At 37.5% G+C, this 14,630-nt stretch overlaps 1 protein-coding gene across 1 annotated transcript in view; it reads right to left on the bottom strand.

Annotated features, from left to right (window-relative positions):
- Positions 1 to 10,893: 10,893 nt before the first annotated feature.
- Positions 10,894 to 14,630, bottom strand: part of VN2R624 (vomeronasal 2 receptor 624) — a 30,830-nt gene continuing 27,093 nt past the window's right edge. The window contains 2 exon segments of the mRNA NM_001099575.1: positions 10,894 to 11,798; positions 13,955 to 14,078. Coding sequence (NP_001093045.1) covers positions 10,894 to 11,798; positions 13,955 to 14,078 — 1,029 coding nt within the window.

Genomic DNA, 14,630 nt, shown 5'->3' with positions numbered 1-14,630 from the left:
AATCAATAGTTCTATCACTTTCGATTTTATTAATCTCTCCCTTAATTTTTAGGATTTCTAGTTTGGTTTTCTGCTGGGGGGTTTTAATTTGATCACTTTTGAGTTTTTTCATTTGCATTTCCAATTGATTGATCTCTGCTCTCCCTTGTTTGTTAATATAAGCATTCAGGGATATGAATTTACCTCTGATTACCGCTTTGGCTGCATCCCAAAAGGTTTGAAAGGATGTCTCGCCATTGTCACTTTCCTCAATGAAATTATTAATTGTTTCTATGATTTCTTCTTTAACTAAATGGTTTGGGAGTATCATATTGTTTAATTTCCAATTGGTTTTAGATTTGGTTTTCCATGTACCATTACTAATCATTATTTCTATTGCCTTGTGGTCTGAGAAGGCTGCATTCATTATTTCTGCTTTTCTGCATTTGTGTGCCATGTTTCTGTGACCTAATGTATGGTCAATTTTTGTGAATGTGCCATGTGGTGCTGAGAAGGTGTATTCCTTTTTATCCCTATTTATTTTTCTCCATATGTCTATTAATTCTAATTTTTCTAAGATTTCATTCACTTCTTTTACCTCTTTCTTATTTATTTTTTATTTGATTTATCTAAATTTGATTATGGTTGGTTTAAGTCTCCCACTAATATGGTTTTACTGTATTTCTTCCTTCAATTCTCCTAGTTTCTCTATTAGAAATTTGGGTGCTATATTATTTGGTGCATACATGTTGATTAATGATATTTCCTCATTGTCTAGATTGCCCTTTTAACAAAATATAATTACCTTCCCTATCCCTTTTGATCAGGTCTATTTTTGCTTTGGATTTATCAGATATCATGATTACCACTCCTGCCTTCTTTCTATCAGTTGAGGCCCAGATGGTCTTACTCCATCCTTTAATTCTGACCTTGTTGGTGTCAACCTGCCTCATGTGTTTCTTGAAGACAACATACGGTAGGGTTTTGGATTCTAATCCATTCTGCTATTCGTCTATGTTTTATGGGTGAGTTCATCCCATTCACATTCAAAGTTATGATTGTCATTTGTGGACTCCCTGGCATTTTGATATCCATCCCTAATTCTAACCTTTTCTTCTTCGGCTCTACCTTTTAGTCCAGTGATTTACTTTGAATCAGTCCCCCTTATCCCCTCCCTTGATGTTTCCCTTTTTAGTCCCTCCCTTTTTGTTCCCTCCCCCTCCCCCCTCTTTCCCTCCCTTTTTGTTCTCCCTCTCCCCCTACCCCCCCTTGGTTTTACCTTCTCCCTACCCTTGTTGGGTAAGATAGAATTCAAGATCCCAATGGATCTGGATGTTTTTCCCTCTCAGAGTTGATTTCCCTGAGATTAAGGTTTAAGTAAAAAAAACCCCTCTCTTCCTCTCCTTCTTATAGGAGTTTTCTTCCCCTCCCCTTCCCATGTGAATCTTTGTGTGAGAAAGAGTATTCTATTTGGTCTTTCTTTACCCCCTATTTATTCATTACATTTTCCCCACATATTAGTATACATAGATTGATATAAATGTAGTCCTTATAGAAGAGAGTTTGCATAAAAGAAGAAGATAACATTTTTCCCCTTTCCTTAATATTTACCTTTTCAGGTATTCCTCGCTCTTTGATTTTCAGTATAAAACTTTCCACAGAGCTCTGGTCTTTTCTTTGCAAAAAGTTGGAAGTCTTCTATTTTGTTGAATGCCCATACTTTCCCTTGGAAGTATATAGTCAGTTTTGCTGGGTAGCTGATTCTTGGTTGAAGACCCAGCTCTCTTGCCTTTCTGAAGATCATGTTCCATGCCTTACGATCATTCAGAGTAGAACTTGCAAGGTCTTGTGTGACCCTGATTGGCATTCCTTTATATCTAAATTGTCTTTTTCCTGGCTTCCTGTAGGATTTTTTCTTTTGTTTGATAGCTTTGGAATTTGGCAATTACTTTCCTGGGAGTTGTCTTTTTGGGGTTTAGTGTAGAGGGTTTTCTGTGAGCTCTGTCAGTGGCTGTATTGCCCCCTTGTTCTAGAATCTCTGGGCAATTTTCGTTGATTATATCTTATATCACCATGTCGAGTTTGGTGTTTATTTCTGGCTTTTCTGGAAGTCCAATTATTCTTTTTTTTTTTTTAAATATATTTTATTTGATCATTTCCAAGCATTATTCGTTAAAGACATAGATCATTTTCTTTTCCTCCCCCCTACCCCCCATAGCCGATGCGTAAGTCCACTGGGCATTAGATGTTTTCTTGATTTGAACCCATTGCTTTGTTGATAGTATTTGCATTAGAGTGTTCATTTAAAGTCTATCCTCTGTCATGTCCCCTCAACCTCTGTATTCAGGCAGTTGCTTTTTCTCGGTGTTTCCACTCCCATAGTTTATCCTTTGCTTATGAATGGTGTTTTTTTTTCTCCTGGATCCCTGAAAGTTGTTCAGGGACATTACACCGCCCCTAATGGAGAAGTCCATTACGTTCGATTATACCACAGTGTATTAGTCTCTGTGTACAATGTTCTCCTGGTTCTGCTCCTCTCGCTCTGCATCACTTCCTGGAGGTTGTTCCAGTCTCCATGGAACTTCTCCACTTTATTATTCCTTTGAGCACAATAGTATTCCATCACCAACATATACCACAGTTTGTTCAGCCATTCCCCAATTGATGGGCATCCCCTCGTTTTCCAGTTTTGGGCCACCACAAAGAGCGCAGCTATGAATATTTTTGTACAAGTCTTTGTGTCCATTATCTCTTTGGGGTACAGACCCAGCAGTGCTATGGCTGGGTCAAAGGGTAGATATTCTTTTGTCGCCCTTTGGGCATAGTTCCAAATTGCCCTCCAGAATGGTTGGATCAGTTCACAACTCCACCAGCAATGAATTAATGTCCCTACTTTGCCACATCCCCTCCAGCATTCATTACTTTCCTTTGCTGTTATGTTAGCCAATCTGCTAGGTGTGAGGTGATACCTCAGAGTTGTTTTGATTTGCATCTCTTTGATTATAAGAGATGTAGAACACTTCTTCATGTGCTTGTTAATAGTTTTGATTTCTTTATCTGAGAACTGCCTATCCATTTCCCTTGCCCATTTATCAATTGGAGAATGGCTTGATTTTTTGTACAATTGATTTAGCTCTTTATAAATATGAGTAATTAAACCTTTGTCAGAGGTTTCTATGAAGATTTTTTCCCAATTTGTTGTTTCCCTTCTGATTTTAGTTATATTGGTTTTGTTTGTACAAAAGCTTTTTAGTTTGATGTAGTCAAAATTATTTATTTTACATTTTGTGATTCTTTCTATATCTTGCTTGGTTTTAAAGCCTTTCCCCTCCCAAAGGTCTGACATGTATACTATTCTGTGTTTACCCAATTTACTTATGGTTTCCTTCTTTATGTTTAAGTCACTCACCCATTTTGAATTTATCTTGGTGTAGGGTGTGAGGTGTTGATCTATTCCTAGTCTCTCCCACACTGTCTTCCAATTTTCCCAGCAGTTTTTATCGAATAGTGGATTTTTGTCCCAAAAGCTGGGATCTTTGGGTTTATCGTATACTGTCTTGCTGAGGTCGTTTTCCCCCAGTCTATTCCACTGATCTTCCTTTCTGTTTCTTAGCCAGTACCAAATTGTTTTGATGACTGCTGCTTTGTAATATAGTTTGAGGTCTGGGACTGCAAGGCCCCCATCATATGTGTTTTTTTTTTCATTATTTCCCTGGATATCCTTGATCTTTTGTTCTTCCAAATGAACTTTGTTATGGTTTTTTCTAAATCAGTGAAGAAGTATTTTGGTAGTTCAATGGGTATGGCACTAAATAGATAAATAAGTTTGGGTAGGATGGTCATTTTTATTATATTGGCTCGTCCTATCCATGAGCAGTTAATGTTTTTCCAATTGTTCAAGTCTAGTTTTAGTTGTGTGGCGAGTGTTTTGTAGTTGTGTTCATATAGTTCCTGTGTTTTTCTTGGGAGATAGATTCCTAGGTATTTTATTTTGTCTAAGGTGATTTTGAATGGGATTTCTCTTTCTAGTTCTTGCTGCTGAGCTGTGTTGGAGATATATAGAAAAGCTGATGATTTATGTGGGTTTATTTTGTATCCTGCAACTTTGCTAAAGTTGTTGATTATTTCAATTAGCTTTTTGGTTGAATCTCTAGGATTCTTTAAGTAGACCATCATGTCATCTGCAAAGAGTGATAACTTGGTCTCCTCCTTGCCTATTCTGATGCCTTCAATTTCTTTGTCTTCTCTAATTGCTACTGCCAGTGTTTCTAGTACAATCTCAAATAGTAGAGGTGATAATGGGCATCCTTGTTTCACTCCTGATCTTATTGGGAATGCATCTAGTTTATCCCCATTGCAGATGATATTAGCTGATGGTTTTAGATATATACTGTTTATTATTTTTAGGAATGACCCTTCTATTCCTATGCTTTCTAGTGTTTTTAATAGGAATGGGTGTTGTATTTTATCAAAGGCTTTTTCTGCATCTATTGAGATAATCATGTGGTTCTTGCTAGTTTGCTTGTTGATGTGGTCAATTATGTGGATGGTTTTCCTAATGTTGAACCAGCCCTGCATCCCTGGTATGAATCCTACTTGATCATGGTGAATGATCCTTCTGATCACTTGCTGGAGTCTTTTTGCTAGTATCCTATTTAAAATTTTTGCATCTATATTCATTAGGGAGATTGGTCTATAGTTTTCTTTCTCTGTTTTTGACCTGCCTGGTTTTGGAATCAGTACCATGTTTGTGTCGTAAAAGGAGTTTGGTAGAACTCCCTCTTTGCTTATTATGTCAAATAGTTTGTATAGTATTGGGGTTAACTGTTCTCTGAATGTTTGATAGAATTCACAGGTGAATCCATCAGGCCCTGGGGATTTTTTCTTAGGAAGTTCTTTGATGGCTTGATGGATTTCAATTTCTGATATGGGATTATTTAAGAATTCTATTTCCTCTTCTGTTAGTCTAGGCAGTTTGTATTTTTTTATATATTCATCCATTTCTCCTAAATTGGTGTATTTATTGCCATATAATTGGGCAAAGTAATTTCTAATGATTGCCTTAATTTCCTCCTCATTGGAGGTGCTGTCCCCCTTTTCATCTTTAATGCTGTGAATTTGCTTTTCTTCCTTCCTTTTTTTAATTAGATTGACCAGTACTTTGTCTATTTTGTTTGTTTTTTCAAAGTACCAGCTTCTTGTCTTATTTATTAAATCAATAGTTCTATCACTTTCGATTTTATTAATTTCTGCCTTAATTTTTAGGATTTCTAATTTGGTTTTCTGCTGGGGGTTTTTAATTTGATCGCTTTCGAGTTTTTTCAATTGCATTTCCAATTGATTGATCTCTGCTCTCCCTTGTTTGTTAATATGAGCTTTCAGGGATATGAATTTGCCTCTGATTACCGCTTTGGCTGCATCCCAAAAATGTTTGAAAGGATGTTTCGCCATTGTCATTTTCCTTGATGAAATTATTAATTGTTTCTATGATTTCTTCTTTAGCTAAACGGTTTTGGAGTATCATATTGTTTAATTTCCAATTGGTTTTAGATTTGGTTTTCCATGTACCATTACTAATCATTATTTTTATTGCCTTGTGATCTGAGAAGGCTGCATTCATTATTTCTGCTTTTTTGCATTTGTGTGCTATGTTTCTGTGACCTAATGTATGGTCAATTTTTGTGAATGTGCCATGTGGTGCTGAGAAGAAGGTGTATTCCTTTTTATCCCTATTTATTTTTCTCCATATGTCTATTAATTCTAATTTTTCTAAGATTTCATTCACTTCTTTTACCTCTTTCTTATTTATTTTTTGATTTGATTTATCTAAATTTGATAATGGTTGGTTTAAGTCTCCCACTAGTATGGTTTTATTGTCTATTTCTTCCTTCAATTCTCCTAGTTTCTCCATTAGAAATTTGGGTGCTATATTATTTGGTGCATACATGTTGATTAATGATATTTCCTCATTGTCTAGAGTCCCTTTTAACAAAATATAATTACCTTCCCTATCCCTTTTGATCAGGTCTATTTTTGCATTGGCTTTATCAGATATCATGATTACCACTCCTGCCTTCTTTCTATCAGTTGAGGCCCAGAAGGTCTTACTCCATCCTTTAATTCTGACCTTGTGGGTGTCAACCGGCCTCATGTGTGTTTCTTGAAGACAACATATGGTAGGGTTTTGGATTCTAATCCATTCTGCTATTCGTCTACGTTTTATGGGTGAGTTCATCCCATTCACGTTCAAAGTTATGATTGTCATTTGTGGACTCCCTGGCATTTTGATTGCCTTCCCTAATTCTAACCTTTTCTTCTTCGGCTCTACCTTTTAGTCCAGTGATTTACTTTGAATCAGTCCCCCTTGTCCCCTCCCTTGATGTTTCCCTTTTTAGTCCCTCCCTTTTTGTTCCCTCCCCCTCCCCCCTCTCTTTCCCTCCCTTTTTGTTCTCCCTCTCCCCCTCCCCCCCTTGGTTTTCCCTTCTCCTTACCCTTGTTGGGTAAGATAGAATTCAAGATCCCAATGGATCTGGATGTTTTTCCCTCTCAGAGTTGATTTCCCTGAGATTGAGTTTTAAGTAAACCCCCCCCTCTCTTCCTCTCCTTCTTATAGGAGTTTTCTTCCCCTCCCCTTCCCCTGTGAATCTTTGTGTGAGAACCATTATTCTATTTGGTCTTTCTTTACCCCCTATTTATACATTACATTTTCCCCACATATTAGTATACATAGGTTGATATAAATGTAGTCCTTATAGAAGAGAGTTTGAGTAAAAGAAGATAACATTTTTCCCCTTTCCTTAATATTTACCTTTTCAGGTATTCCTTGCTCTTTGATTTTCGGTATCAAACTTTCCACAGAGCTCTGGTCTTTTCTTTGCAAAAAGTTGGAAGTCTTCTATTTTGTTGAATGCCCATACTTTCCCTTGGAAGTATATAGTCAGTTTTGCTGGGTAGCTGATTCTTGGTTGGAGACCCAGCTCTCTTGCCTTTCTGAAGATCATGCTCCATGCCTTACGATCATTCAGAGTAGAACTTGCAAGGTCTTGTGTGACCCTGATTGGCATTCCTTTATATCTAAATTGTCTTTTTCTGGCTTCCTGTAGGATTTTTTCTTTTGTTTGATAGCTTTGGAATTTGGCAATTACATTCCTGGGAGTTGTCTTTTGGGGGTTTAGTGTAGAAGGTGTTCTGTGAGCTCTGTCAGTGGATGTATTGCCCCCTTGTTCTAGAATCTCTGGGCAATTTTCTTTGATTATATCTTGTATCACCATGTCCAGTTTGGTGTTTATTTCTGGCTTTTCTGGGAGTCCAATTATTCTTAAATTTTCTCTTCTCCCCCTGTTTTCCAGATCTATCACCTTGTTGGTGAGATATTTTATGTTCTCTTCTAATTTCTTGGTGTTTTGGCTTTGCTTTATTAGTTCTTGCTTTAAAGCCTGGTTTTCTTTTACAGTTTGGTCAAACTGGTTTTGTAGATGCGTGAATTTCTTTTGCATCATTTCCCACTTTTCCTCCCAGAGGGCTTCCATCTTTTTGGTCCTTTCTGATTCAAATTCTTCATGGGTTTGTGGAGAGTTTCTATTTCCTTTGGAAGATTTTGGTGAATTTTCTTGTATATCTTCTTCTATCTGCTCTGTATTTTGTATTTTGGCTCCATAGAATGTGTCCAGAGTCGCCCCTTTCTTCTTATTTTTCTTGGTATTTTGGGGCTTCTGTGCTTCTGTGGAGTTTGTCATCTCTGAACGTGGAGGATTGGCTTTTCTTGTCTTTGTCTGGTGATCAGAGGCTTTAGTCCTGGGCAGATGTTGGTTCTATGAGCGTTCCCTGGGTTAAACTGAATATGCCTCACTGGAACTGGAATGGAAGGGTCGGACCACGAGGCCACACTCTCCCCCTGGCTCGATTTCTGGAAGTTGCCTTCAGAATCCCTGGCCGTGAGGCTGTTTCGTCGGCCTGCGGGGGGATGGGCTGCCGCTTCCCCAAGCTCCGAGAGCACAGACTTTCACTGAGACTTGGATAGCAAGATCCAGCCCGTGAGGCTGTCTTGCCCGCCCTGAGGGTTGCTGTTGTTTTGACCAGCTCTTTGCAGCGGAGGCCCCAGGCAGTAACTTTCACCCGGACCGACCGGCTCTCTGCAGCGGAAGCCCCAGGCAGTAACTTTCACCCGGACTGGGACTTGGGTAGAAGACCCTGAGGGTTGTTGTTCCTCAGACCCTGCTCTCTGAGCCCGGCACGGCTGCGGCTTCCGGGAGCCTTGGACTCTGCGCTCCTACCCCTGAGGTCCGAGGGATCTCAGGTTCTGGCTTTTAAGGGGAGCCGTACCTTTTGAACCGGGTCCAGGTCCAGGAGGAGGGTTCCCAGGGTCTGTGCTGTTGATCGTTTTGAATTTCGGCGCCTTAGGAGCTTCTAGTTTGAGATCGGTCGGGAAGGGTTTTCCGGAGATCTGAACTTCAGCTTTCTCTAAGCCGCCATCTTAACCAGAAGTCCCCAAGTCCAATTATTCTTAAATTATCTCTTCTCCCTCTATTTTCCAGATCTGTCACCTTGTTGGTGAGATAGTTTATGTTCTCTTCTAATTTCTTGGTATTTTGACTTTGCTTTATTAATTCTTGCTCTTTTACACAATCTATGTCTTCCAGCTGCCTGATTCTGGCCTTTAAAGCCTGGTTTTCCTATTCAGTTTCATCACACCGGTTTTGTAGATGCGTGAATTTCTTTTGCATTATTTCCCACTTTTCCTCCCAGAAGGCTTCCATCTTTTTGGTCATTTCTGATTCAAATTCTTCATGGGTTTGTGGAGAGTTTCCATTTCCTTTGGAAGGTTTTGGAGCATTTTCTTGTATATCATATTCTATCTCCTCTGTATTTTGTATTTTGGCTCCATAGAATGTGTCCAAAGTCGCCCCTTTCTTCTTATTTTTCTTGGTATTTTGGGGCTTCTGTGCTTCTGTGGAGTTTGCCATCTCTGAATGTGGAGGATTAGCTTTTCTTATCTCTGTCTGGTGTTCAGAGGCTTTAGTCCTATGCAGATTGTAGGTTCTATGAGATTTCCCTGTGCTAAATTGTGTATGCCTTCTGGCAATGACTTTCACTGGAACTGGAATGGAAGGATCAGACCAGGGGGCCACACTCTCCCCCGGCTCTCTGGGTCGGGTTGCTTTCCAGAAGTTGCCTTCAGAATAGCGGGAGGATGGGCTGCGGCTTCCCGGAGTTCCGAGGGCAGTGACTTTCACTGAGACTTGGATAGCAGGATCCAGCCCGTGAGGCTGTCTTGCCCGCCCTGAGGATTGCTGTTGTTTCAGATGACCCTGCTCTCTGCCAGGGGAGCTCCGAGGCCAGTGACTTTCACTGGGACTCGGATAGAAGGCCCTAAGGGTTGTTGTTGTTTCAGACGACCCTGCTCTCTGCGGGGGAAGGGGCCGTGGCTTCCTGGAGCTCCAAGGGCAGCGACTATCACTGAGACTTGGATAGAAGAATCTGGCCCATGAGGCTGTCTTGCCAGCCCTGAGTGTTGCTGTTGTTTCAGACGACCCTGTTCTCTGAGCGGGGCAGGGCTACAGCTTCCCGGAGCCTTGGACTCTGCGCTCCTACCCCTTAGGTCAGAGTGATCTCGGGTTCTGGCTTTTGAGGGGGGGTGTACCTTTTGATCCAGGTCCAGGTCCAGGAGGAGGATTCCCATGGTCTGTGCTGTTGATCATTTTGAATTTCGGTGCCTTAGGAGCTTATAGTTTGAGATTGGTCGGGAAGGGTTTTCTGGAGATCTGAACTGTAGCTTTCTCTAAGCCGCCATCTTGACCGGAAGCCAGGTAACTTGTTTCTTAACCTAAATTATTCTTAAAAGGAATTTAAACTTTGCAATTTAGAATAATAATAATTTTAAATTACCCCCTGAAGATGGTGATTGAAAAACACAGGGATCATTTAGAGATGCGTGAATGAGTTATGAGGTATATGAATCAATTGGCAAGAGAAATAACAAAAGCCATCAGAAAAATCCAAATGAAAAAAGATAATTTCTGGATGAACATTAGATTATCAAAGTCTTATGTGTAAAAATTCTAAGTAAAGGAAAAGTAAATCTATAACAGATCTTTGAATCAGGGCCCAATTAAAATGATATAATCAATTAAACATTTACCCAGTCAGTAGCCAAGACTACAGAAAGTTACCATACTATGAAAGACAGAAAAGGGAATAGAATATTGAGAAGTTCTCATCCAATCTAGTAGTTGCCAGAACTGTAACAGTTAAATTAGTTTCTCTACTAAAAGAATTCTATTTTTAGAGGGTTATTAAAGATTATTAGAAATCAAGAATAAAGAAATACAAAAATAGAAGAAAAAAAAAACCTAGGGCTGGCTAGCCCATTCAATTTCACTTACTACATCTTGACACACATGTGTGCTTAGAAGCAGAAGTGGAGAGACACAAGTACGCGTTGCAGTCAGTTTCAATACAAATGCTGATCTCTCACTCAGGTGAGGACTCAGATGAGATTGTAGGGCATTCACAGAAGTGCCAAGGACTTCTGGGGTTTGAAGTCTGGGTTTCAAATCTCCATTTTTACAGTTAGAAATGTGAAAAATACTAAACCAAGAATTAAAAATCAGGCACACACACACTCATACACACATATGGAATTTATTTTTAGAATATTATTTTCATTTTCATCAACATATTAAGGTTCTCCTCTTTAGAAGCCATTTTATATACGTAGTTATTTAATTCTAACTCTCTTCAGAAATCAAGCAATATGACTTTCTTCAATATAATTAATGAATTTAGTATGAAAGAAAGACATGATGATAATAGAAAATAAATGGTATAAAAGCTAGAGTATTTTAAATCATTCATTAAGTAGCAAGAGCTATATCTTTAAGATTTGTGAGGAAGAGCTTGAGAACACATTTCTCCTCAAGGATTAGCTTTGTTTCTCAATATCTCCAGGGTATTTTTGTTAGGCCTCAGAAGGATCACATAGCATTTGGGAGCAAAGATACAGATGAGAATTCCAGCACTGGAGACCACAATGGAAAAGATCTCCATGGCCACCATGGCCTTCCCTTTGGTGCTCTGATAGGCAGGCAAGAAGGCAATCCAGACACTGCAAAACACCAGCATGCTGAAGGTCAGGTACTTGGCTTCATTGAAAGTGTCTGGCAGATTCCTTGCCAGGAAAGCCAAAGTAAAGCTGACCAAGGCCAGGAAGCCCATGTAGCCAAGGACACAGTAGAAGGTCACAAGAGAGCCCTCATTGCATTGAATAACAATGAAGGAAGCCTCAGATTGTGTATCCATCTCAAGGAATGGGGGATATGTCCCCAGCCAGATACTGCAGAGGCACATCTGTATAAGTGTACAAATGAAAATGAGGGAATGAGATACTGCTGGTCTCAGCCACCTCCTGAGCTGGCTCCCTGGCTTAGTGGCCCTAAAGGCCAGAACCACAGTGATGGTTTTGGCCAAGATGGAAGCAATGGCCACCGTGAACACAATGGCAAATGTGGTTTGTCTTAAGATGCAGGTGACTGGTGTAGGACGTCCAAGAAAGAGTAAGGAAGAAAGGAAGCAAAGAGTGAGAGAGATGAGCAGAATATAGCTGAGACTGCAATTATTGGCTTTTACTATGGGGGTGTCTCTGTGCATAACAAACACTCCAAGGACAAAGGTTGTGAGAATGGAGAAGCAGAGAGCTGCAGAGGCCAGAATCATTCCCAGAGTCTCTTCATAAGCCAGATAAGTTACTGTTTTGGGCAGGCATCTATCTTTCTCCTTGCTTGTGTAGTGATCTTCAGGGCATTGCATGCACTGTTCTGCATCTGAAATACAATAAAAATTAATCTCACTCTATGCACTGTTCTGCATCTGAAATACAATAAAAATTAATCTCACTCTATTCTATATGTGATATATTTTTTCTTTCTCCAGTAAGTTCAATATTAGACATTCCACATGAAGCTCAACTTTTTTTAGGACTCCTCTTCAGTCAGAAGAATAAGAATCCTAGAGAGTCAATAAAATAAAAAAAAAATATTTGAGTTTCTCTTTATCTCTACTTGTGGGAAAAAAACTTATTAATTATTCATTCTGTCACATTTCTTAAATGAAAACTAAACTATGATCCTTTTCAAAATGTAACTCTCTACAGAAAGACCTTAAGGCCTATGTGAGGACTATATATATGTCTACATATATATATATATAGTATATGTGTATATTTTTATATTTGTATATAGTATTCTCACAATAGTAATGAAATAGAGAATAATTTATTCTGTAATCATTGTCTATTATAACAATTCTCTTATGAAAATGCACAATTTCAAGTCCTCTGGGTTCTTTAGGTCCAGCATTCTGTTGATGGTAATTCAACATGTCCCATTGAATGCTGTTGAAGATAGTTTTCATAAATATTTTGATTTTTTAAAATATAATCTATAGCAATGGCTCCAAACTTTCTTCAGGTTATTAAGTGTCAATTTCAAATCTTTCTTCTTCATGATTTTCACTCATCAGGATGATACTTTTATTGCATGCATTTGCATTATTTCATCATCAGGGATTATTACTATCCCCAAGTGTGTTTCTTATAAATTTACATAAATTCTAATTCTTTGCTCTATTTTACCTGAACTATTAATAAAGAATATACTTACTAACTAGAAATTTTTTGGGCTCATGAGATTTGGGTAGAGAGTGAAATTTAGAGATATACAAGAGAAATATTATAAGAATAGGAATTTGGTTAAGCAGCATTTATTCAAACACTGGTGGATTAAAAATCATTCATTATTCAGTTAGAGGGTGGATATCAATTTAGTCATGATCTGCAAGTATTGGATATAAATATTTCTTACCATTAAGCCTTGTGCAAAAATAAAAAAAGAAAAACAAATCAATAATAGGTAGAAGGAAGAGTGACCAGTCACCCTTTGTGATTTATACATGGCATTTTAATACTCAGTTTTTTTTCCATTTCATTTGAATATTATCACTATGATATTAATAAACTTTTAATCCTTTTTCCTATGATGAAATGAAGACAGTCATGGTTTCTTAGTATATTAGACCCTCATTATTTTATTAAATCTTAGCAAACAAGGAAGAAATATATGAGATAAACAAACATCATAAAAGATTGTTCTAAGTCTTATATATGCTATTCTGTATATGTATTGCAAATAGCAGAGTTAGGGGAAAGGGAAATAAACTGGTGTGAACCAAATAGTATATTCATTAGTTTCAAATGCTCAATAATTATTTCATCTCTTTCTAGTTTAAATGATAAATACTTATCAAGGAATGAGGGATTGTTTTTGTTCCTGTTATTTGGACTTAATTTTTAATATATCACAGTATACATTAATACCCTATTTGTAATTTATCTTGTGCTTTTGAAATTTAAGAAATCTTTGCTTCAGAATTACAGTTAAAATATGTTTTAAACAGGGGATGTTCTTAGATTATAAATTGATCTTTTTTTAACAATAAGATAATACCAACAATTATCTGAACACTAATGAATGATTCATGGAATATTTTTAAAGAAAATATTAAGTTCACTATAATAAACACAATTTTAATTTGAAAATAATTTTGCTATAATTAAAAAACCCTTTAAATGTATAGAATATTTTAAAGGTATAATGTCAATACATGAATATAAATCTGCCACAATGTATTCTCATTATTCTGAAACATCAAAAAGAAGTTAGTTTTAATTGATAAGTAAAGAATGAATGTAACATATCTGCATTTAAAATATGCAAATATAATTTTCAAGTTGTAAGCTGTGGTGAATATAATTTTGCTAATAAAGTAAATATTTTTAGGACTACCAAATGACATAGACATATTCTATATTACTTTGGTGAGAGAAAAATTTCTCAGGTTCTACCATGAAACCAAAATTAAATAAAAAGAAAGAAATCGAATGCCTATAATTCGGCAGAACTGTTTCTCTTTAGGCACCCACCTGTTTTATTGGAAATCTTCCCATCAGGGCACAAGGTACAGTCAAAGCAGCAGATGGGCTGGCCTTCACGAAATTGCTTCCTGAAGCCGGGGCCACAGGCCACACTGCATATAGAACTAGGAATCTGAGTTTCCAGAAAAGTAAGAGAAAAAAATATCAGTGTAAGAATGATTATTAAAAAGGAGATTCACTGAGGAAATGATCATTTAAGACTTCTTCTATAGCAGACATTTAGAATAACATATTTGAAGTTTAGAAATACAAGGATTTTATATTTCTGAATGGAGATTTTCTCCCAATTATCCCTCTTCGACTCCCTCTCATATTTTCTTAAAGACATGAATATAGGCAGAATCAACACAAGACACACTATAGCTGCTCCAATTCATAAAATACAAATGTGTTGATAGTATATTTTCCACCAAATATGTGACAGCACATCTCTACAGTGAATTTCATTTTGTACAAGGAATGTTGATGTAACATATTGTTCACAGGAGAGGAAATATTTCTTTACATATTTGTTCACTAAAAAAGTCCTGTTCTTGGTATTTGAGTAAGGTATCCTGAATTTTTCAGGGACTCATAACTTTAGAGAATTTATAATTATATTTTAATTAAAAATTTAAAGCAATAATTAATTAATATTTGAGTCTGAATCTGCTTGATTTATTAG

The sequence above is a fragment of the Monodelphis domestica genome, chromosome 6 (genome assembly GCF_027887165.1).
Source record: "Monodelphis domestica isolate mMonDom1 chromosome 6, mMonDom1.pri, whole genome shotgun sequence".
Lineage (NCBI taxonomy): Eukaryota > Metazoa > Chordata > Mammalia > Didelphimorphia > Didelphidae > Monodelphis > Monodelphis domestica.
Note: the sequence above shows the minus strand (reverse complement) of the source record. Positions and strands in the feature narration are given on the sequence as shown.